At 32.6% G+C, this 26,332-nt stretch overlaps 1 protein-coding gene and 1 long non-coding RNA gene across 20 annotated transcripts in view; both read left to right on the forward strand.

The window, feature by feature from the left end:
* The window catches only part of LOC143240284 (uncharacterized), a 100,447-nt gene that overhangs the window by 13,106 nt on the left and 61,009 nt on the right, over positions 1-26,332 (forward strand). Inside the window, exons 5-7 of one of the 19 annotated variants that reach the window (XM_076482482.1) lie at positions 17,029-17,289; positions 19,479-19,619; positions 21,860-21,986. The exons of 12 other annotated variants lie outside the window; for them this stretch is intronic. In XM_076482482.1, the coding sequence (XP_076338597.1) occupies positions 17,029-17,289; positions 19,479-19,585 (368 nt within the window). In that variant the 3' untranslated portion in view covers positions 19,586-19,619; positions 21,860-21,986. Of the gene's footprint in view, positions 1-14,785; positions 17,517-18,097; positions 18,136-19,478; positions 19,620-21,859; positions 25,138-26,332 lie in introns of those variants that run through there. 6 more of the 19 variants (XM_076482496.1, XM_076482493.1, XM_076482485.1 and 3 more) reach the window with 6 other exon arrangements.
* On the forward strand, positions 684-12,688 carry LOC143240286 (uncharacterized). Its single transcript, XR_013021697.1, has 2 exons — positions 684-1,239; positions 12,343-12,688. It is a non-coding gene; the product is annotated as an uncharacterized LOC143240286 (long non-coding RNA).

Below are 26,332 nucleotides of genomic sequence, written 5' to 3' on the forward strand. Positions count from 1 at the left end.
GCAACTAGTAATATTTTCAAAATGTACGAAATATCAAAAAGTTCGACCCCAAATCTACATGAATGGGGAACGCCTCCAGACTGCTACATTTGCAAAATTTTTAGGATTAACATATGATTCGAAGCTTACATGGGTAAAACATGTAAATAACATAAAATCTAATATTTGGCGAAGAATAAACTATGCTAGGAGTGTAACTGGTAAAAACTACGGAACAACACCAGAAAACATCATTAAAATATACAAGTCATACATTAGACCTGTAATAGACTATGTAGCTCCTGCATGGATCAATGTAAGTGTAAAACAAATTCAAACCAAACTTCAAACATTACAGAATACACTAATTACATCAGCATACAGAGTACCTAAAACCACTTCATCAAAGTTCATGCATAATTACTCAAACACACAAACAATACCAGATAGACTTCTACAGAGTACAATAAAATATTTTGATAAAAATTGGCGAAAAAATGAGTTGCTATGTGAACTAAACACGTATTGCATATATGATGAAGAGCGACCTAAACACCTTTCCCCGTTAAATCTATACATTAGATCATTAAGACAAAATCATGTAAAATAATAATAATAATAATAGTGGTATTAGAATATAGATAAAATAAAACAGGCCACCTACGTTCTAGACTTATTAAATAATATTAATAATTAAAAAAAAATCAAAGAAGAATATAAATGGACATTGCCCTGAAAAGGACTAGACTAAATTTATGATATCACTCCAGCCATTCTGTATTTAAATCGAAGTATATATTAATCTGGCCACTCCAACAAAGTCCTGGAAGGAGGAAGAGGTCGAGTGTACCTGACCTTCTTGGGTATACACATAAATATATCCAAACGCCAGAGAAACTAGACTAGACTAACTGCCGACCCTCTGGAGGAGTTCAATGTAAAACTGAAATTTATTGGGAATTTGTGTTTTCATTTTAATGTATTATTTTCTAAATGTTGTGTTTCAGGTATATACTATTAGGTTTAATTAAAATTTTCTAGTCCATATATCTACCGTTATAATACCTTATATTGTTACTTGAAGGTAGTGACAATGAAAATAGCTTCGAGAACAATAATCAGCGTCGTTGGAATGTTTAAAAAACAAAAGAATAATTACCATATTGCTGAAAAATTGTAAAGATTTACGCCATTTATCGGGTAGTAGTTTCACGCCACTTGCAAAATGCGTCGGCTGTAGGATTTTTGTATGGTGTTCAAGTAGGTTTACAGTTTTATCTTTTAAAAATAACAGTACTGCTATTGTGTATTAATGATTAAAACTTCTTAATATGAGTTTAGAAAATGGTTTCTTATAACACTAATTTCTTGGAATTATTTGAAAAGATCCTTGTGTATCTTGCTAAAAGCGACATTTGTACTCAACGTTTTCCATAATTTCTCGAGTGATAAGTTAGAGAAAAGCTGAGTGTTTTCGGCATTCTGGTTGTAAGTGTAACAATGTTACAACTTGTACACTTATAAAGTCGTAACAGCTATAGTACTATTAATAGTACTTTGCCGATACACAACAAAATTACTAAACATTTATAGTATACAACTTTAAAGTTATGAAAATAATATTTTGCAAGCAGTTGTTTCTTTTATCAGTTTATCAATACTAGTTTATAAGTATAGTCTATGTATAAGTTGTAAGTATCAATGTATATGATGAGTTTAAATTATACATGATCCAATTCAATAATTACAAAACTCTTTTTGAATGAGACCTTAAAAGAAATTAGAAGTTAAGAATTAATGAATATCATTATTTATAAACTTAGAAGTGGGAAGTTATATGCGTTTAAATATTTATTATTACTATAAGAAAGTAATACTATATCAACTGTACTGTTTCTGTTGTATCCAGTAACAGTGAGAAATTTTACCCAAATACTAAGGTTTATTAGGCTAGTTGGAATAGAACAGACACAGTAGAAGCTTATATGCTATTTATATTATTAATATTGTTAGCAAATCGTTTCAATAACTGTTACAATGTGAAATAGATAAAAATGGTGAAGTATAATTATTATGAATTTTATGTGTTGCTTAAAAATTAAAATTTGTTTGTTAGTTAGCCTGGCCTTAAGTTTTTATGTTCTTCTACAGTTACTTCATAGACTGATTATAACTTTTTTACAGTTATAAACATTGCTTTCTAAACATTTGTACAGTAAATGTCTATTTTAGTAATTATATTTATAAGTTTTACAAGTGTGCAATTTGTCAATTATTTCAAATTGAACTCTGAACTAATTGGTTTTCAAGTGTGGAGAATATAGTGGGAACTATTCACATTTTACATCAAGATGTATTTAGTGAACAATTTTTGTTGTTTTTCAATATCATGGTCTTATTTTATTTCATATATTTACAATCGATTGTACTTAGTAATTTATAGGTTGTCAAATTCAAGACTTCAGACCTGGTTCTACCACGTTGTTTACAAAACTTCATTGCTTGTGTTAATAGTATAACAAATATATCTAATTAACAATATATCTTTTAGAATTAACCAAATAAACTGTATGATATACATAACAACTCAATACATTCTGCAGATCATAAACCACCAGAAATATTGATACCAATATACTGTTTCATTCACCAACTACATATAATGAAGAAGAGGCTGTTTCAAAAGGGATTGAAGCTCCTCACTTAATGAGATTTATTATAAAACCTTGAAGAAGTTTACTAGTTAGTTAACTCTCAAATTACCTACTAGTTTTTATACTGTTCACTGCCAATGGAGGTATTTATAACATAAAACTTGTTTTTTTTGGTTTTTTTTCAGAATACAACACAATTAAGTTTGAGGTTTATATTTAGCTGATCCTCCATATCATATTGTTAACATAACTAAGATAAAATTTAACATTGTGATAAGCTCTGCTACAGTTTTTTTAAGCAGTTAAAATAGGACAGTATTAGTCATTAGGCTTATTATGAACAGTGATTAAAAATCTAGTTTCAAGTGATTTTGAATGGTTTTTGTAGCAACTCACAGACAAAAAAAAAACACCATTTTGTCCTTCCCTGCATACCCATCCTTGAACAAATAAAAACATAAACAGACCACCTTTATTTTCAACAAAGTCATTGATTTATCCCCTAAATCCTTTATCTTGCTATCAACTCCGAGGAGGACGTGATTAGTAATGTGCAAGAAACTGAGTATCAGTGATCATAATATCATTACTTTTGCTGTTCATTTTGAGAATTGAATCAAATTTCATGAAAACTTCTTAAGATGATTCAGTATTTAAGAATCTTAGAACCTAATTCTTAAGTTTCTGTGCAGAGCTCTTAGAAATTCCTTGGATAATAATTTAAGAGGTATATTGTGAAACAGTGTATTAGAAGCACATGGATCTTTTAAATGGAATCAAATGATCATTTATGTCATATTGAATTTGCAGAAAATGTATTAATTTTCTATTAATCATTTTCTTATTATTCATAACTGTAGTGTAATCTTATTCATTCTAATAGTATATATACATTTCTTCATTTAATTACAAAACATGATGATCTGAAACATTACATATTTTTATGAACCACAATTTTTTTGAATTTCAGTTCTATTTAACATTGAACAATTATGGAGGCATTTCATATAAGAATACATTCATGATGCACATTTAGGAAATAAAACTTTTGTTACGTTTTAAGGATGACTTCTTAAAATACTTTCATGAAATTGGCTCCAAGTGTACGTCTAGATTATATGATACACATATGCCCCTAATTTTAGAAGAGTTAATTTCAGAAGCTGACTAGTGTTATTAGAAAACTGGGAAAAGTCCTTATGTGGGATAAATGCGAGTATTTTTCTTATAAATTTCTGAATTCAATCCATAGTTGAAAAGAAATATTAAGTTCTTTGATACACAATACATTAATGTTTTTGAGAAATATGAAAATCACTGGAAGAACTTATTGAAAGGTAGGTAGTATAATATTTAATTTTGGCTTCAGTATAATATAATGGCTCTGAGTTTTTCAAGTACAACTTTTTAGTTTGTAGTTCTGTCATTTCACAACTGAGTTGAGATCTGATTATAATTTTGGTCTTTGGAGGTCAAATCCTTACAATTAATATATTTGACCATGCCAAAGGTTGCTTAGATGAATTTATTCTAATCCTGCATAGGTATGCAGGGTAGGCTGACAGAGATCTTTATGAATAATAAAACTGAATTGGGTGTACACGAGCCCCATTCATTGTATTGCTGGTGCACAAAAATATAGCTAAGAAAAAAAGATCTTATAGAATAATTTACTCTAATCCTATCTAAAAGAGTTTCAAGTGCCACAGCTGATAAGGAATACGTCTTGTTAAAATGAAGAGTTATAGGAAAAATCCAGGATGTTAAGTAAATAAGCTTGGTTTCTGTTTTTGGTAAGCCAGTGGAATCGCATGTAAAGGTGTCTTAAAGGTTAGAATTTTATTATAAATTCTAAATATGATCCCATGGGCTCAGGATCACTCTGCCCTCTCTTTACAAGGTGGACTGTCCATTGCTGAACCTACAATTGTTGGGTTCAGTTTTGCCTGTTTGAGGGGGGTGGGACTGAAACCTCCCATTTATCTTACCACTGTCCAGTATTCCAATCTTTTACTTACTCTGACAACTTTTCCAGTACTTCTCCTTGATCCATCTCCTGTCTGAGGCTCTTCACAGGAACCCTGAGGGGTGTTCTGGGGACATCCTCTTTTCCTACCTTCCACATTGGTGGCCTACCTGTCATTTTCAGCTCTTGCCCTATAAATGTATATTTTGTTCTTGGGACCTCTTAGGTTGTGATGCTATGTTGTCACAGATTCATCTCCTAGCTCCTTATTTATGGAATCTTCAGATGGCCCTGTTTTTAAAGGGATTCATTGGATCTTTGGAGTTGGGACTATCTTCAGTTTAACAACTATTTATCTTTTCTTGTCCAATGGCCCATTTGTCCCAGTCTAAGCTGAGTACAGAACTGATTCTTGTCTTTCAACTATCCCCTTCTCAGTCCTTGCATGTTCCTCCTTCCTTTGGTGCCACTGTTTGTGGTTTTTTCAATGTTGCATAGAATGCCAAAATGAGTTTTGGTGACTATCTAGTGGGAGCTTGCCTGGTGACTTTCATTTATTGGTGGAGCCACTTCATCTTTGATGTTTGGGTTCACCAAGTTTTGTCAGAAGGATTCATCATATTTTTTCTTACTTTCTTGTCATTGCTTCTATATCCAAGTTTTTACATGACTTTTTGAGATTTGATTTCCTTCAGTGCACTCAGCAGATAGCCCAATGTGGCTTTGCTATAAGAAACACACACTTTTTAAGAAGGGGTCTTTGGTGTTCTCAATATCAGGTTATTGGTCACCCCTATCCCATACTTTTTATTTTTCTAGTTACTGTAGGATTTTTCTTTTCCTTTTATTTAGCATTTTGATATGTTCTTTCTGGATAAATTGGCCTCCTGGGAGTCTGGTACTTCTGGATTTGGACATTACTTTAGAGTTCCAAATTTGTAATTGTATGATTATTTATTTTCAGGCACTCTTATACCCTGTACAATACTTATTTGGGACTTTATGATTATTAGGTTTTGACCAACAAGATAGAGAAATGTGCCTGTATTGCTTACTTGAGAGAAATCTTGGCCACTTTGCATTCCTGGTGAATCAACAGATGAGTACTGCTCACTTTAGTTATTCCATACTGCATGTCAAGCAAGTGCAGGTTAGGCCATCTAATCACAGCACTCCGTAACCTGTTGAGAGCTATGTTGTAAAGTACTCTATATGTTTTGATACTATTCAAATCTCAAGTATTTCCATTGATTGTAATCAATCTATAACTAGCCAGTTTACATAGATGGTTAATAAAATTAACCCCCTTGGTGTGGATTCATGTATGTGGTGAGAGGACCTCCCAGGGAAGGTTCTGTCCTTTCAGTTTACCTCCTCTGGGGTCAAGACATCCACCCACATGTTTGCCATGCATGGTGACCCATGAAAAGGAAGAGAGGATCCTGGTGGTTGAGGGGTCCAACCCTAACACATCACTTTGGCCTTGAATTCCTGTAGGCGGGCAGCCTTGGGGTGGCCCCCTTGGGTCAGTCAGCTGGTCCACTTGGGCTAGGATCAACCACGTACCAGTGTTGGATGTTCTCAACAGGTGTTGTGGACATTATATCTGATTTTGGTGTTTGGGTATAGTACTCACAAGATCCTGGCATTGCTGCAGTGTCCTTGTTTGACAGTGTAGTACATTCCCTTGTAGGGCTCCATGGTTGAGTGATGTCAGTGGGCACCAAAATTTCCTTTTTTTATTATGGACCATCCAAATAAAAACTTAAATAAAATAGTGAAAAAACAGTTCATAGGTAAACAACCATACCTTGAAGATTCTGAGCAGCAATCTTCAACATCTTTAACACCTCTTACACCACATTTACTTATCCTACATTCACTTTCAGAGAAACCTTTAGGGGGAATGTATTCCTTTTTTTATTCAGAAGAAACTAGAGGGACTTGCTGACTCTCCAGAGTCAGTAAAGAAGCTTTGATCTGGTGACATTGGTGAAAACATCCACATCTCAACACAGTGAACTCCTCTTGCATTCAAAGGCAATTGCAGACATGCCTATTGAGGTTACACCTCATGCTACTTTGAATTCATAACGAAGAGTTATTGTTGAGAGGGATTTAAAGAATATCTCCGAGTCAGAGATCTCGCTGGTTTCTCCATCGAAAGAGTTTCTGCAGTGAGGCGTGTCTACACTCGCAGAGATGGAATTATGATGCCGACTAATGTCTTCATTCTGACATTTACATCGCTACGTCCACCTGCCACCATCAAGGTAGGTTAACTTAATTGCATGGTACGGCCATACATTCCAAACTCTTTCCAATGTTTTCAGTATCAGTGGTTAGGTCACTCAAAGACGTCATATCATGGTTCCTTGATGTGTGTTCATTACGATGGCAAGGTTCATGATGCCTATGAGTGTGAAACAGACCCTCATTGCATCAGTTGCAATGGCTCTCACCCATCCTACATTTGTTCTTGTCCTAAATGGTTGGAAGAAAAAGAGGTGCAGCATTTGAAAACGATTCATAGCATTACTTATCCTGAGGCTCGAAAGTTGCTGTCCACCACTTCATCTCAGACTATGCTGTTGCACTTTATTCCACTACTACAGTGGGAGTGCAGACAGATCTCTCTCTGCTTCCAAAAGAATTGTTCTCAAAACAAATGAAAAGTATTTTGACCTTTATGGTTAAAAAAGTTAATGAATCAACTTCAACACCCATCTCTGTCCCTTTCATGCATTTCAACAAATCCCAAGATCCACTTCCTTTGTTTCAGGGTAGAAGAATTTCTTCAGATACCTTTTCTCCCACCCCAAGATGCAAAATGATTATTAGTTTATGTTCTCAGTCACTGGAATCCTCTTCCAACAGCAAAGACCTACTCAGTCAACCCAGGGAAAGATCTACGGAGGTCGATAGACCTCCCTCGAATAAAGACAGTAAAGAAATAAGACGTGGTCATAAACATAAGGGTTCTCCACCCAATTTGCCTACACATAAATAAAAATGGCCACCTTGATACAATGGAACTGTTGAGGTTTACGTTCTAATCTGGATGGCATCAAAACACTGATTGCTTCCTACCATCCTGTATTTCTTTCCTCACAGGAAACATTTCTGAAACCTGCCAATATACATTTTGGTAGTTTTTCTTTGTACAGAACTGACAGGCTGTGTGATGGACTAGTGCATGGAGGGGTGGTGCTGTTGCTGGATCAGCATGTGCCCACTCTGTCTTTGCCGCTTGACACATGCTTGGAACCTGTAGCCATCTGCTGTGTTTGTTTCATACATGGACTGTGGTCCTGTACTCAAGGCGTGGCTCTGTGCAAGTTGGCAGTCGACTTGGAGTGAGCAATGTGAAAACAAGCTTTTCCAAATAAAACCCTCTATTGGACTTTGGCTGCCTTGCTTCCATAAGGATCAGAAAGAGGAAGTTCTAACTGGACTACACATTAGTCACAGTTTTTTAACTCATTGTTTCCTTTTATCTGGGACTAACACACAGTGTGTTGTCTGTGTAACATTGAGGTCACAATAAGCCATATTTTACTGTCTTGCTGTCATTACGACTCTCAATGATGGCAGCATTTTAAACATGTTTTGCCCCAATGTTTGTCTATAACATTAGACATTGTTATTGGTGATGGTGACACTATCCACTTTAGGAATGTTTTTAGTTTTTTAAAGGCCATTAATATTTTTAATGCTATATAAGTTTGTTTTTTTTAATTTATACATTAGACCTTTTTATAATGATTCCCTTTTAAGAATCAAAGTACATCTAGTTCAATTTGAAATTAGAAAATGGCCGTAACATCAAATAACTAAAAACCAGGACTGGAAAAGTGAACATCGGGTGTTAAACAATGATGTTTGAACTACTTAATAGTCATCCTGGCAAGTTATAATAATTAAACTTATGCTGCAGAAAGTCTTTTAAAACTTGTATTACTTTACATTCTGAAAGTGGCCATGATGTCAAATAACTCAAAACCAGAACTGGAAAAGCCAACTTCAGGTGGCTAATGCTGATTTTTGAACTTACCCATTAATCATCCTTGCAATTTTGGTGATTACAGTTGTGTTATAGAAAGTTCTTTACAACTTGTATTACTGTTGTTTTTCTCTTTCCACTGTAGACTAGATGTAAAAATTGGATTTAATGCTATATGTGTTTTTAATTCAAAACTTAAACTTTGTTTTGTTTTACCTTAATTTCCTTTTATGAAGTTTAATAATTTTACTTTTTACTGGGTGTTTGGTGCAGATAGCCTAGTTGCTTTGCACCATAAAACACCAAACCAACCAACCTTTATCAGAGAAGATTCAGTTTAAAAAGTTTGTGCATGATTTTTATTCCCTTATATTTTGATAGCCAACTACTTGGTAGATCACAACATGAAGTATAGAGGATTTGCTTTGCAATTTGTCCATTCTGTACAATTATTGGTGGACCCTACTATTATTTGGAACTATATAGCATTGTGATACTCCATTCCCTTACTTTATCTCTGTTTGAACCCATTGCCTCATGCTCCTTATTTTACCTATCCCTTTAGGTATATATTCTTCTCCTCTTAACCTTTAGTCATTGTTGGTCAGATCTTGTTGCTCTCAACATCACTCACACATTGTACTACCAAACCTATATTGTTCTTTATCGGATCATTCCTGCCCTCTCTAGACCTCAGCAGTTTGTGAGGGTAACTCCTCCTTTTTGCCTATTTCTCTTTGTCATTTTTATCCTTGTTCTGATCCAGACAGACTTGTATGCCCAATGTGTGACCTTCTTTGTTATATTCCCTGTTGTGCTTCCTTCAGGGGTTCCCATTTCTCTATCCATTACAACCCTCTTCCTCTCAGGATCTCTCTTTACCCTTATTAATTAGTTTTGTTGCTTAATTCATTTGGATTATTCCTCCTTGTCTCCTTCCTAACATGCTTAGTTCTGCATTACTTCTCATAAAATCCTACACCTCACCTTTTCCTTTGCTTCTAATTTTTGGGGGAGATTCTTTGGCATGTGGTCTAACCCTTAGATGTTCATCTTCCACTTCTTGCATTATGTCTAAATTTCTTCTGCCTCGGGATATTGCCCACAATCTTTGGCCATACTTGAGGCTTCCATATGGCTATGAAACTAGGTAAGTCTGTTTTAATGCTTTATTTTTTTTTAAGGGGCTATTGCTTTGAATTTCTTCTCTTGGATCCCACTCTGTGGCAGTGGTTCCTGACCAGGTATTCTTTACAAACACAAATGTATCTGCACTGCATGGCAAGTTGAATCTCTTGCTCTTACCATGGCTCATGTTTGTTTCACAAGATCACTGGATGGTTAATAATGTTTAATATATAGGCCCAGACCATATCACCCACAGAGGGCAGGGGTAAAGCAAAGGGGATAGATGCCCATCCTCTGCCATGCCTCGATTAAGTAAATTAGTAGGTTCTGCTTTTTAAAATATGGTTTTGTGATCACTCATTGTACTGTATTGGGTGTAACCTTTCCTTCAGACTCTCCAATGCTCTCTCCCCCTTTCTTCAAGTGGATGGGAGTCCATACCACTTGCCAGTTGCAAGCCACTGTGTGGTTGACCATGGAGGTGTCCTGCTGGATGTATTCCACGTAAATGGCTATAACCATTTCATTTAGAGTAAGGTAATGGTGTTCTGCCAGTGTTAAAGGTGTACCATCCTCTGGACTGAATGACACATACACATGCCATGGAGTGAGGTGTTTCAATGCCATTCATCCCTTTGATTGAGCGTCCTCATTCTAACCTCACTGGTTTTTGACAGAGAGTAAACCAATTAATTTAAGTCCTCACATAGGTTTGGGATTGTTCATCTTCCTCCCTTGATTCTTCCTTCTGTGTAGCGGGTCACAGAGGGTATACATGGGGTTTCCATTTCTTTCCTGGGCATTTCCTTGTTCACTTTTGCAGTGGGAATGCTATTGATCTTTGAACATTTTACACTAGTCTTATGGTCATGGGAATTGATACTGGATGACATATTTCTGAATCTCTGGCTCAGTACTAATCCTCTGTCATGCTCTGGAGTCAGTGATTTCTTCATGCCCATGATTTAAGAGTTTGAGGTTAAGCCAGTATGATAATAATCTTGCTCTTGCATGGATGTCAGTACCCAGCAGGGAAGGAATTTATTATACATACTGAGTCATTTTACACTATGGGACACACTTCTGTGGGATTGAGTTTCCATATTTATCAGGTGGGGTACACTTTCCAGACTTATCCTTTTTCTCACTCAGATGTGCTCCCTTCTTTTTCTGCCATGTTTGCTCTTAGCTGGTCTTGGTAAGAAAACCCACCTGCTTCAGAAGTGGTGTAGTGTCCTTTCTTTGATCATCTGATTTGTTTCTCTCCTCTACAAAAATATTCTTCAGATACTTTCTGTTCTTCCCTTACACTGGTCCCTCCTCCAATTTGATGTGGGATACCTGTTAATCTGTTGGGCTGAGGGAAGTACTGTATTAGAAGTTATAACTTTCATATATTGAGAAATCTGTTTCTGATAAGTACTTCCCTCTTCTCAAACTTTCTGCCCCTTTCTTCACAATTTTGCAGTGCTTATATCTTCTGCCATACTTAGAAGTGATGGTTTGGTAGTGGCACAGTCACATGCATAATGTGATAGTAGTACTAACCTATTGGTGGAAAGATTATGTACGATGATTTGCATGAGAGACATGATGGCATCTTTGGTTCCAATAGGGGCGTGGGTGGGGTGGAAGAAATGTAGCATGCTTTATTTAAAAAAAAAAAGTTCTCATATAGAAGGCAGCACAAAATGGGAAAATCTAAGCTTGTGGGCAGGAGCAACTATTTACTGGAAACATATTTTCATTACAGAAAAATGAAAACTTTCTTATAAAGAGAAAGCTAGAGAAATTTGGTATTACAATCATAGTACTTTAGAATATATACAGGGTGTTTAGAAAGGCACTGTGCAGTTTTGTAATCATATACATATATAAGTGCACAGTGACTTTCCGAACACCCTGTAGAATTTCCACGTTTGCAGTAATTTGTGAAATGTTATGTTAATAATGTTTATAGTAGAAAGACAACTAGAAAATGAAATATCCTTATGGTTCTGAAATAGATCTTTACCATCACACTCCACAACTTATAAAGAGAGGATTATCTTTGGCTGTTATTGGATTTTATTTACAATAATCAATTCTAAACACAGAAGAATTGATGGTCTTGTGGAAAATGTGTCTACAGGAAGCTAACAAGCTTAGATATTTTATATTGGCTGTAATATAGTAGAATCACCTGATTTATCCTCATACCATTTTAATCATCTTTTTTTTTTTTTTTTTTTTTCTTGAAAAGTCAGCCTTTCAACTGCTGTACAAACTAGAGACATTAATAAAAGAAGATTGCATAGGTTCTTTTATAATTCTTTAACAGTTGAATTATTTTGTGACGACAAGAAACCCACTTGAAGTCAAAATATATCTAAGGACAGTTGGTATGGGTATTAATACTTTTACTAATGAAGCAGGGAACAACATTTCAATCCTTTCAGGTCATCTTTAGGTTAACAAAAAAATCTGAAGATGACTTGAGAAGGTCAAAACATTGCTCTCTGCTTTATTACTGAAAGTGTTAATACCCATACCAGCCATCTTGAGGTACAATTGAATTCTTTATGGAAATATTTTCAGAATTGTGGTTTAAACTATATCATATTCTTTTACAGGCGTGGATTTCATATCTGATCCATCTACCATAACAGAAAATATTTTAATGTAAAGAACTTGTTTCTTTGAAATTCTTTAAATTTGGTTATATCAAAACAATGGAGTATTTTCATTCCAGGGAAGTGTGTCCATGTGTTTTGACCATATTGTTTTGAGTATATCTGTAACTTTTAGAGATAAACTGTAATAAGATTTCTTTATTATGAAACGTGAAAAGTTTGTTTCAAAATTTTTGAAAGTGAAGAAATACATTGTAATTGTTCTATTCTTGATGTTCTATAAAATTGGAAGTTGTGTATTATGTTTGTATAAATATAACATGCATATTAAAATGTTTCATGTGTACATGATCTTGTGTGAATTTTATATTCATTAAATACATCTGAGTGATTACTGTAATGTGCTAATTAAGTTAATTACCCAGTTATACATTAAATATATTTTATAGACATATCTAAAACTGTAATAATTTTTTTTTGCTTTATATTAGCAACAACAACAAAAACTTAATCATATCTAACATTTCAGAGAATGACCAAACACATTTCATATTTTTAGGCAACTACATCACTTAAAGTGACCAATCATGTGTTGAGTGTAGTTAACACTGTAAGAGTGACCAATATTTGTTGTTAAGTAACTGTAACACTTTAATTGGATACAATATATAATAGTTTCTCTAGTTTATATGCTGCTTAAATGTTATATAATTTAAAAAAAGGATTCTTCAACATAGTTCATAACTTTCTCATTTCTTTGAATTATTTTAAGTAAGTTTTATTAAATTTTATCTGAAATCAGATCATTTATGACAAAAATAACTTGAGTTCTTAATTTTTACCATGCTGATGTAACTGGTAATCAAGGTTTCAAAGAAGAGCTGTCAAATGAGGGGAAGAACCCATGGGATGTGGGTGATGTTTTCATAAAAACAAATTTATGTATAGTAAGAGTACATCAGATAATTTATATTATCGAAACCTCAGACATGCCTCTAGCTAAGGCAGCATTATTCAGAGTAGGTGACTCATGGAATTGTTTTGTCTTCAGATGTGGTAGAAGTTGCAACACTGAAGGGGATTAAGTGAAGATTTGAGTATTTGATTCATGGATAAAAGAAAAATTTTTTTTGTAGTTTGACGTATAATGGTTACTAGAAAATAGGATGGCTTAGGTGGGCCAGATGTCCATGTTGTTACCCATTGAAAGTGAAACCAAATATCACTGTACTGTTCCTTACATCATAATTAGTTGTATGGTGAGTCTTGCTTAGTTTTCATTACTTTTTATTCACAGCATAATTGGCTGTTTAATGAGATATTGCAAAATATGCTCTACTATATACAAAATAGCAACTAAGTTAATATAACTGTGTATTTTAATTCTAATATGCACATAAAAATCATTGTTCAGCATATGAGATTAAAAAACAAATTGCAAGATCGTATGTGCACGTTAACAGAATTTAAGGGAAAAAAGACAATTGTATGTTTTACAACAACTTATGCAAGACCATGATTTTGTCAGTAAATGCAACATCAGTTACCTTTGTACTTTTCTTCACTTTTGTAATTATGGAGTTTTACCAAGTATCAATTATTTATGTTACCACACATACAAGTGGACTCAAAACAGCATAAAAATTGCATAATCATTTTATAGAAGATGCTAATAATATTATCTATGTACATTTTAAAATTAGAAACATATAGTTTTTGTGTTAAAACGTTTAATGATAAAGATGAAAATACTAATTTATATTCCTTGGTAAGTATGATCTCCACAGAGAGAAATGTAGAAGAAATCCATATCAGTATGTTTTTATTCAGTCCACAAAGAAGTCACAGAACATATCCTGGTCAGTTGATGGGTTTTTATGTCACTATTTAGAGAGAGACAAAAAATGGAAAGTATGCTGGTCAGCTCATGGTTGTTTGTGTCAGTATTCAAGAATAATGACACAGAACATATGCTAGTCAGTTCATGGTTGTTTATGTCAGTATTTATAAACAAAAACACCTAACATAATGTAGTTAGTGTTTTTTTCGTATCAGAAATGTGTCTTGGAAAAGTTTTGATAAAATGAACTATTTTTGTAATTCTAAATTTTTAAGGCTTTACTAATTATTTGTTTAAATACAGATGTTTAGCCATAAGAACACTATGCAAGGATTCTAATAATCGTGTATTTTTTATGAACATTTTATTTTTTCTGTTTGAAATTACTCTGAATGTTTCTGATACTATTTGGGAACATTCATTATTTTGCTAGCCCATGTAGGTCAAGTTAGTCAGTGCAAGTTTCCTTTCTTCGGGTGTATCTAAGTTGCATTACAATGCCAGCTTATAGTCAAATTGCTTATGAATATTAATGATGTTTTAGATATTTTAATATTTGCATAATGAAACAACTGATTTTGTATATGTGTGTGTACTTTCCAGGACGTACTTCAAGAAATTTCAACCCACTGTTTGAAGAAACCTCTTTTGCATTGGGTATCAAGGAGAATGAATGTCCAGTGTGCTTGAAGACATTTTTCAATAAATCCAATATGAAAAGACACATGGAAATGCACAAGCCTGCTCGTCACACATACCAGTGTTCCATTTGCCTAAGGTCATTTTCCTGGAAAGGAAACTTAAAAACCCACAAGCAGACAGTCCATGCAAACATAGAGCTACTTGGATTGCAGCTCACCGAGAAATGCCAGAAAAGATGATAGACTGTTTTTTATTATATACTCTTTTGTACATGCTATCCATGTTTGTGTGTCAAATACATCATTTAATTTTTTAATATTATTCAGCTGTAAGAGTGTTTTGCATTACTGCTATTTAATTGAAACTTTTAAGTGTTCTTGTAAATTTTAAACCAATTGGTTGAATAACTTCAAATTGTTATAAGGCCCATTCAAACATACTTTTGAGTTCTGTATGAAGTTCTTTCAATTTATTTAACTTTGACAGTCATTTGTTTTTTATCACAGGACATGTATAGTTCTTTTTATTTATTGAGAACAAAGTTTATATCTTATTTGTTTGAAATTTTCCTTGTTGCAGTTTTTGTATTTTGTTTTATGTGTTTTTGTGTAATTAATGATAAAATCAGATATTTAGTAGTCTTATTATAATTAACAACAGTCTGTTCTGTTTCAGTTATTAAGTCATATAAATCAACTAAAGATATATGTGACATAGGAAAACCCAAAGTCTATGGAAGAAAGTAGCCTTTATTCTGTAAAATCCATCTTCTCTGTTTTAATAGTAAAAACTGATTATTTTTGTTCCTTTTTAGATTTCTGTATCTTGTAATGATTTTTGCTTCATGTGTACAAATGTTGATAGGTGTTTAATGAAATGAACTCTGTATATTTCCAGGTTCATCTTAAAGATGTGTAGAATGTAAAGGCCTGTTAATAATTAAATAGATAATGAACCTTTATATGAAATTATGTTGCAGTGTTTTCTAATCATGAATGAAGGCCATAAACTGCAAAGTGTGGTTTTTTTGTCATACATGCTTACTCTAAAGTTGTTGTATTTTTTTACATTTTTCATGGAACTTGTTTAATTTCTGAATGATTTGTCTAACTGTTAGTACTTTCAAATATCTCAAGATTGTTACACAACATTAATTATTATTAACACTTAATTCTAGACATTTATTTTGGTTTACAAAAGTGTCTATATTTTTCTATGTATATTATGCACTGTGTTGTCCTGAATTTTGAGTTTCATATTATGAAGTGGGAGAGGTGAAGAGAAATTATTGTAACATTGGCCATATCAAGTTAAACCTTCAGCTCTGATATGATTATATTCTGTCAAGTAGCAGAAAAGTTTTCTATGAAGATTTTTGTCATGTTGCAAAGAGAAAATTAGCAGTCTGAGTTAGCATTAACTCTTCAAATACAATCTTAACAATATTTGATTCTGGTTTTCATTATTGAGTTTATGCTTTGTAAAAGAGTAAAGTCAAACAGATTTGTTACTTAGTGATATAAGTCACACAATCTGATTGAAAGAAATTGTGTAAAGGGTTTAATAAATTCTCTCCATTAGAAATGGATGAGTTGAGTACATACTTGTGCATGAAATTCATGGTTAATTTTGTTATTGAATGTAATTTCTTTAACCAAGTTTTTGTCAGCAACACTAACCTTATGAAATGACATAGTTTATGATTTGAGCATGACTTATTGCATAAATCATTATAGCAAGATGAAAGTGGATGTTATGTACAAAGCTATGTACTATACATATAAACAGAAGCAACAATCATACTTGAAATCACCTACAACATTATAGTATGAAAATAAACATGTCTGCGTAAAACATTTTCTCATTACTTTTGACTGTTCAATTATTTCAAATACTATGACTAGGGGCATCCATTTTCATTCTATTGCCAATAATTATTTGTCATTATTATCAACAAGATAATTATTTCATTTACAAGAACCACTGGCATATTCTGTGTATTTAGTTTTACATAATTGTGAATTAGAAATCTGTTTAGAGTAAGTTTAGTGTGTTACCCAAGTGTGTAAGTAAGAGTTTGAGACAACCAACTTTTCTTGTTTAACACTGAGAAAACTTGCCTGTTTGATAAAATAAATTTCGTGAGTACTGAATATGTTTTGGATATATATGCTGAAATCATTGTTTTTAACTTCTTCAAACAGGAAGCACATTGGCATATTGTTGGAAGGAAACTCATCTCAATAGTGAGAGAAGAAATCCACAGGAACTATCTTTTCTTTCTATAGCATGTCGTAAAAATCACACTGCAAACTTCAAGTGTGAAGTGTGTAGTAAACGTTTTACACGAAAATTTACTTTGCAAAGGCATAAGTTAATACATGGTCCAAACGCCCAAAGATTTCAATGTGATCTGTGTCATCGGAGTTTCAACTGGTATGACAATCTTCGGGCTCATGTTCAAGGTGTTCATCTGCTTCCTTTTCCATTAAAAAAGTGAAATTTGAAACATAAATATTCACACATTGAAGTCATTTTAGGAGGTGTATATATATACATAGTATACATGTGTGTGTAATCACCATGTAGTCTTTCATAAGGTATTGTTTTTGTATATTTAAAAGCTTCTTACTCACAGTGTAATTATTATTTGTTTTCTTCTTGAAGAATAAAGGAAATTGAAAAACAAAAATAGGAGTATGAAGACATTAATTAGTATTTCACAACAATGAGACACCATTTATATAACTTCCGACATATATGTGTATAATATGGTTTTATAGGAAGTAAATGCAGAGGGCCTATTTTTTGTAGTTACGACACTGGTGCTAGTCAAATGTTTCATTTGACTTTCAAAAAACGTTTATGTATGTTGTTGTTTTTGAAACTTGAAATTTATAATAAGCTCTTTTTCAATGTGTGAATAGTTTGTATTGTTTCACTGTTATTTGCATTTGTAACTTTTTTCACTCATTTTAATAAAAATGCTAACAATACATGAGTGGATGATATTTGTCACTCAGTCTCCTATGTGCGAGAGATTTGGTGGAAAGAAATGTGTAAAAGATTCAGTTATGAAAGTGTAAAATAATTTAAACAAAGAACATATGATTTACTCTTAGTGGAAGTTAATATTAAATAAATATTTATATATGTAATGTGTATTTGTTGAGACATTCTTTATCATACAAATAAAATACTTTATATGTGTTGAGAATAAAAAAAAACATTTTTTTTTACTATGTAAACTTTTATTTTTATTTCATTTCAAAGAGGCAACTTGGTACAGCTACTAACCTAGACTGCTACTATCAATCTTCAACACTACATGTTAAACCCACTTTTCTGACATCCATCCTTGGTATGTAAAAATTAGTTTCCCCATAAACTCCTCTAATATTGCAGAGTGTGTCACACTTAAAGGCAAACTATTTCATAGGTTGACCACCCTAATGGAAGTGTAATGCTGATTTAACCTTTTTTTTCTGATATCTACATTTGTGTCTTCTAATTTCAGTGCCTTTTGTCTTGTTGCAGGTGTTTTTTATTTAGTTAACTTATTCTGTAAAGAGAAATTGAAAAGTCATTAATTAGCATCAACCTCTTTGTTTTAGGCAAAGTTTGTGAGGTCATTATAAAGGTCTGTATTGTGATTGTATCTATGTATCATTTTTCTCAGATTGCTACAAAATAGGGTTCATCTCCTGTGCTTGTGTATATATAGTTAGAATAAAGAAAAACTTGTTATTCAAGATGAATTGGAAACCTCTAACAAGCTTTAAAATCTCAATCATTTATTCTCAAGCTTGTTTCCTCTCAAGCAAAAACATCAAAAGATTTCAACCTGTTGTCAGGAGATTACCCTTCTAAACCTGAAATCACAATAACTCTTTACTGAATCCTCAACAACAACTAAACTTTTTTAATAAAGTAGTCATAGTTTTCAAGTGAAATGAGACAGCAAGTCTTAAAAAATTTGGGTTATGAGGGAAGGTTTTTTGCAAAGTATAACCGTATTTATTTACTGTATTGGTTGTCCTTTTGGTTTGCAAAAGTGTTTGTATATCTATCTGTATATTTTGCATTGTGTTGTTCTGAATTTTGAGTTTCATATTATTAAGTGGAAAAGGTAAAGAGAAATTATTAATAAGGATATAATGAATAGATCTCTATTTTTTGGTTTAAATAAAGTACTTTCTTTCAAGAGACTGATGTGCTTTGCTATTTTAGACTTGGGAAAAGCATTTTGTTATCACAGAAGATTTTACTGCCTCTGTATGTGAAGGATAGGTTTTTGTCCTACGTCAAAAAACAACTTGCAGAGACTCTCTTAGTTGTTAAGTGTTGTGATGAATGTGTTAGTGTATTAGTGAACAAAGTATATCTAAATATACTCTAACAAGATGCAAAATATGTGTAGTTAGTTTTAGCATTATTCATATTAAAGCCATGCTATGTTTCTCTGTTTATGGTACTGCAATATCATATTATGTATGTAATGTAGGTCCTAACTTAGCATGACATCTTTTGCAGCAGAGATATAGGGCAGTAACTTTACTAAATGCTAATTAGGACACAACTTTTCCCAAAGTAATAGCTGGCAACAAATCAAGTGCAATTTAAGTAATACTAACTTGCCTTTTCCTGTTTCAAGGTAAAGAAAAAGTAAAGTCTCAGAAATGTTACCTCACCTTAGGAAAAACCATTACTGTGCTTCTGATCTTTGTGGTATTCCTGAAACATTGTTACACATGCTGGTAAATCATGGATGCAATGAACAGTAGATATGCTTAGGGTGAGTACTAAGGACATAACTAATGTTTTGCTCACATACAAATTTAAAAAAAGAAACCCAAACATGTACTTTGTAACACAGATTAAACATGGCAGATCTGTTATTAAGACCACAGCACTTTAAAAACTGTTTATGAAGTCTCACTCTGGATTGTTGCTGAATTCAGTGAAACTGAAGCAATCTTGAAACAGATGATGGGCACTTGTTTGACTTCCACTAATCACATAAAACATCTCCTCACACTAAAAAAGTGAAATGGTTAATTTTCAAGTTAAAGAGGCCAAGTAATCTATAAGTATGCAGAATAATATAAAATCAGTCATTATTCAGAAAATGCCACAATTTGTGGCACTGGCTTAAAGCAATCAAGGAGAGTGGGTCCAATATTCTCATACAATTAAATCCTGTTTAATTATTTCAAATTCCTACATTCACAAGATTTGAAATGTATTTAAAAATTAAATATCACAGTATTTTAAATGCAATTTAAACAAAATTTCATATGTTCTGCTCTTTTTGCATTAAATATATGTATTTACATCCAGTGCCATCTAGCGATTCAGCAGTATGTCTGAAGGCTTATAACACTACAAATCAGGATTTGTCACTTGTGGTGGGTACAGAACAGGTTGCCCATTGTGTAGTTTGCACTTAAGAACAAACAAACATAAAGAAATCAAGAAATGTAATTGACATAGAAGTAGACTTGGCAAGATACTGCATTGTTCTGTACTTTGTAATTCTCAGTGCAGTGTTTATTTATTATCATAATACATATATATATATATATATTTTCATATAAAACCCCAGCTAACCTAGAACTTAGTTTTTTAGGGTTAGTACAATTCTCTTAAGTTAATCCATTGAAAGCAATTTTATTGTGAAAGTTTAGTATAGTGTGTGGTATGTATTCCATAACAAGATCTATACAGACAGTACAGCTGTCTGACTGGTGTGACAACAATTTACATGTGTTTACATTAAATCTGTGAGTTCATTTTTTACAGTACAGTAAGTAATGACTGTGTATCATTTGAATGTATCTAAATATTGTCACTTGTTAAACTAATTAACCTTAACTTAAGTACAGCATTACTTATTTAATACTTTATTCAAATGTTTATGAATAAAAAATAGATTATTAGTTAATCTGTTTTAATAATGAATCATGTAAATATACTTGCTTATTAAATTATTTACTTGTTTTGGTTACTGTACATTTTTAGTATTGTATTATTTGAATGTAGTTTTTATTAAATAAACTATTTAATATTTTAATTCAGCATTATTTAATTATAGATACTTGTTTATTTTAATTAATTAATTATTTTTTACTTATCATTTTAATAATTTTATTCATTAAATTAATATATATATATATTTAATGGTATTAATTTGAATATGGTTACTTGTGAAATAAAAGCCATTGGCTTTAAATTGTGCAGTTCATTTATCAGACTCATAATTAACCGAACAATTTAACATTTTCAATGCCCCTATTTTCTATCATTTGATGCTTAACTCTGTAATGATCAATGATTCTGGAGATAATGATACTGTAATAAAGTATTTTCCTAACTTTACATTTCTGCTTTTAAATATTGTACTCATGAGTACCATAACACACAAGTAGAGTACAACATTCAGTTTTTTACAACACTAGCCAAAAATACTACTTAATGCTAAAATTTCAAAACGGCTAACATTACTGCCTGTATAAAACTTGTTGTGGCCTTTTGTGAAGATCTATACTGACTTCAAGTAAATTTGTTTTTAAATTATAAGCTTGAAAAATGCTTTGTAAATAGTGTATATTTTCATAAAATTAAAAGATCTGTGTAGTTGTACTGTGTTCTGCCTGTGTTATATTCTCTGTGATCACATTTTTGAGTGGAAGCTAGAATGGACGTTTTACTTGTATAAATAAATTTCTGTGAAGTATAAAATTAACATGCCCCAAGTATATGAGTTAAGGTTGATGTGTCTGATGTTTTCAGTTTTCATATATCTGTATATACTGGTATAACACAGATATTACTTGAGAAACTTGTGTCGTTTTGTTAATATCAGTACTGTTTTTTCAGCAGTACATGTATTTTATTAAACTTTTATATTATCAAGTACAATTCTCCTAGCTTCTACTGAGCTGTGAGAAGAAATCTATGATGTATTGCTTGTTTGCTTTATCTCTGAAGTAAAAAAAAAATGTGTTTCTTGAAGCTTTTAATTTTATCATTTAGCTCATTCAGTTCAGAGAAAATACCGAAATGACTGTGGACATGACTTCAGGTACCAGTGTGCAGTTTGTGGAAAGTGTTTCTCTCGGAAATACGATGTTAAAAGACATAGAAATTTTCACTGTCCAGAAGTTCCTGGAATATCCTTTGAGTGTGATATCTGCAAAAAGCTACTGAGCAGGAAAGATCACTTAATAACCCATTTGAGACGACACAAATTGGAAGATAGTTGAAATCTACAGAAAATTGCTAGTTATTCCGTTCCAGCTCAGTATATGAGTAGGCCAAGGAAGTGGTAATTCATTTAATGATATTTGGTAGTCAGTTTACCTTTTGTTTTTGATAAAAAGTAACTTAAAAGTTTTTTGAGGTGATTTTGTTTATTAACTTTGACATTCACATTGTTAATTTTCCTGGTATCTGTTTATTATTCTTTTGTATCTATCTGTTAAGGATTTAATGATGAAATAAAATATGTATTTACTTAAGCTAACATAAAAGGAAAATTTCATATATATTTTATTTAACACATCCCTCAAGAGCCATGGGATGTCTTTATGCTATAGTTTGTTCAATCCAGAAACTCTCATGGAGGGAGTTTCCTGGTTGAGGAGCAGTGGGAGAATGGATTTACAATGTTAAAATCAGGGGTTTGATTCCATTTAGTGGAATGGACACAGCAGGTAGTTCAGTGTGGCTTTGCTATAAGAAATCATACATTCAGAAGTTGGATTTGGATGTATCTTTGAAATAGGTTTTCATTTGTTGATAAATATTTAAGTGAAATACAGCATCCTTAAGTCTTCATACTAGCTAGTACTAAGTCCTACCCACTTTGAGTAAATTCAGTAAAGCCACATTAATTAAGTACTTATCAACTTTTCATACTATCACCTTTTTATGTTTAGCATTCAGTTGAGATATGAACAATTTTACCTGCAAGTCACTGGAGAAAGTTAAAGCATCACAATAGTCAGCAGTGGGATGAGCATATATGAACAGTTTGAAAGCAGCTATAGGCAAAATATTGTACTCAGCTTGCTGCAGAATATCTATCAAGATGGTTCTAAATTGTTCCTGAATACACCTGTTTGTCATTTGGAGACTTCCATGCTTCTTGTGATGTGCTTACAGTTTTAATTCATCTTATCTCTTTAAATCACTTTTCACAGCCCACATGCTAAAATAGTGTAGGAAATATCTTCTTTTTAGCCAATAGAAATGTTCAAGAATTTCAATTCAAATTAAGAAAATCCAGATTGGGTAGTTTGTTTGTTTTTTCAACAAAAATGTCCTCTACTGTCAGTAATAAATTTATAATCCATTTATTATTGTATGCATACTGGTGGATTTAAGTCACTTCTTGATAATACTGTAATTGTGATAGGTTACACTGTAAAGAAAGATATTTCTTAATATAAAGCCCCAAGACTTTGGGTTTGGAAGGTAGAATTGAAAAATCAAGCAGTTCATTAAGTATTGGTTGCAAATTGAGATTTACAATAAAACTTTTATCAGAGGACCATTAGTTCATTGGTTAGTATGTCAATTTAGATCTACAGGTATATTGTTGACATCCTATTAACAAAAAAATAAATAAAAATTGCACTGCACACTTTGGGGCTATGGGTGCATTATAAAGATGATAGTCAAATCCAGCTATATGGTTAGACAGGAGTTACCCAAGAGACATAGTTGTGGATACTGTTTCTTAATTATCTTATGGACTGCTAGTATAGATAACTCTTGAGTAGAGCTGCAGGTTCTCCTGAAAATAAAGAAAATCTTCTCAGTATTTTAAACATACCTAAACAATAAACTGTATTATGATACTGAGGTTGCAGATTTGAAAATTGTGTTATTTAGAAAATGTACCATTAAAACAAGATGTATACGTTGTCTACAAAGGTTTCTGAAATACTACGAACTTTTTCAGTGATGCTTAGGTCTTTTAAATTTATACATATATTGGGCATGAAAAATGTGTGGAAGCCTTTAAAACACATCTGCCCCAGTTCTGAGGAAACAAATTTTCAGTTAGAAGCATTTATTTGTAGCCTACATACATTATTAAGGTTTTCTCAATACATAAATGATGAAGTTCACAGAATTAAAGGGCATATTCCTGAAGGGTGACCTAAAGATGTGTTGCTTTGTAGTGAAGGCCACATTCAGAGGAGAAGTAACAAAAAGTGTGGTAGATGTGATGTTGCTTCATGAATGAATTTCAAAAGGAATTGTTAAGCTAAGTTTCACAAAATTAATTTTCATTTTTGTAATATATAAGATTGTCTGCTGTGAGTGGAACATTTTTAGTTATGCAAAAATAGTGAGATAAGTCATAGTAGATGAAGATTATTTAAGGTTATTTAAAGTATTTAGATTTTTTATTTGAAAGCTCATGTTTATTTGGTATGATGTGAAATTAAGCTGTTACCTAAAATATATGGTTAGCATTATAAACTCTGCACTTGAATTCCCATAGTTTGCTTCCCATTACTCAAAATAAAATCACTCCATTTTGGGGCCATGGGTACATTATTAGAATTATGCTCAAATCCAAAAATTTGATCTGTTAAGAGTAGCTCAAGAGTTAGCCATTGGTGACATTTAATGTCTGCTTTCCCTTGAGTATACCGTTTCAAAACTAGTGATGGGTAACGTGAAATCCAACAAACAAAAATGGTGGATGCAATACCTTAATGCTTTAAATTCTGTAATCCCCACATTTATGTAATGAGCTACCCTCAACGGTTGATAATATATTTATAGTACTAAGTGTGACTTAGTGATTAGCGTGCTGGACTGTGGACCTGAGGGACCAAGGTTTGTGTTCCATTACCACACAAAAAAAACACACCAAAAAAACGTACACCATACTTTGGAGTTACAAGTAGTTTATGAGAGTGACAGTTAAATATCACTATTCAATTACTTTAGGCTTTTTAAGAGGTGAAGGGGGGAAGTACTGTTGACTAGCTAGTTTTTTTTTAGTCTATCTGCACTCTGTCATTTCAAAATTAAATGTGGATGTGCACACATCCCAATTGTGTAGCTCTGCATGAATATCTAAGACAAGTGGAAGCATCTGTTTAAAGAGGAATACTTTTTGAAATATTTCATTAAATGATTTTTTTTTTATGCTATGCAAGTTTATCAAAATTTTATATCGAAAACTTGTTGGTGGTTATAAAAGAATAATTTTACCTTGAATAAATTCCCGTTAATAATATACATGTCGTTTGTAAATAATATAATTCAATAAAGATAACTTTTAATAATAGAAGTCTTAATTATTTTGTGGTTTCAAATAACATTTTTTACCTTATGAAGTTAAAAGTCAGGTTTCGGCTATTGTTTATAATAGATTAACACATGCGTATACACTGGCGGAGGCAAAAGTACAAATATATTTAGGCAAAGTTAAAAAAACATCTTTAGAGTAGCGTTTTCCATTTTCTTTCTTTCTTACCCTGAGGCCTGGCATGGCCTAGCGCGTAAGGCGTGCTACTCGTAATCCGAGGGTCGCGGGTTCGCGCCCGTGTCGCGCCAAACATGCTCGCACTCCCAGCCGTGGGGCGTTATAATGTGACGGTAAATCCCACTATTCGTTGGTAAAGAGTAGCCCAAGAGTTGGCGGTGGGTGGTGATGACTAGCTGCCTTCCCTCTAGTCTTACATTGCTGAATTAGGGACGGCTAGCATAGATAGCCCTCGAGTAGCTTTGTGCGAAATTCCAAAACAAACCAAACGTAATCAAATCTTTAAACCACCACGGGCCTTCTTAAGGTGAGGAGTGAAAGAGAATGTAAGCTCACGTTTGTGGGCTTCCATTCAAAATGCAGTTGAACTACTTACTATTTTATGAATGTATATCAATAAGTTTGTATCAAATTGTAGACTATAATTTGAATTTTAATATTATCCATTAGTTAACTTCTTAATTTAAAACGAAATATTAACAAAATCCTAAATATGCAGTACTGTGGAAAAATTTTAAGATAAAATATTATTTTGTTATTCTGTCCATTTTATAGGCTAATTCTACCATGACATTTTAGAATGTAATGGTAATGCCTCACTGATCCCTGTTTACAACTGAACGATCCAGGGTGAGAATACTTTTCATTATTTAGAATTCCCACATACTTGTACCAAGCGTATGTCATAAGGGTTTTTCTTGAATGAATATACTGATTACACTTAGAGTCTGAAATAATTGTCATAGTGTTCCATGCAGTGTTTTAAGGAAAAAGCTGGTATATATGATATAGATATATGCTACAAGAAATCAATTTAATAGCACTCTATAAATACAGCTTGATAAAACATTGTTTATTACTATATTTTAAGTTTTATTGTCATGTCACTGCCCAAAATGTGCAGAGAATTGTCAGAAGAGCAGAGAGTTCGCACACAAATTTTGCGTGATGTTAGTTAGACTCTCCAACAAATTGCCGCAGACTTGAAATGTTTT

Source organism: Tachypleus tridentatus, chromosome 13 (genome assembly GCF_004210375.1).
Source record: "Tachypleus tridentatus isolate NWPU-2018 chromosome 13, ASM421037v1, whole genome shotgun sequence".
NCBI classification, from domain to species: Eukaryota; Metazoa; Arthropoda; class Merostomata; order Xiphosura; family Limulidae; genus Tachypleus; species Tachypleus tridentatus.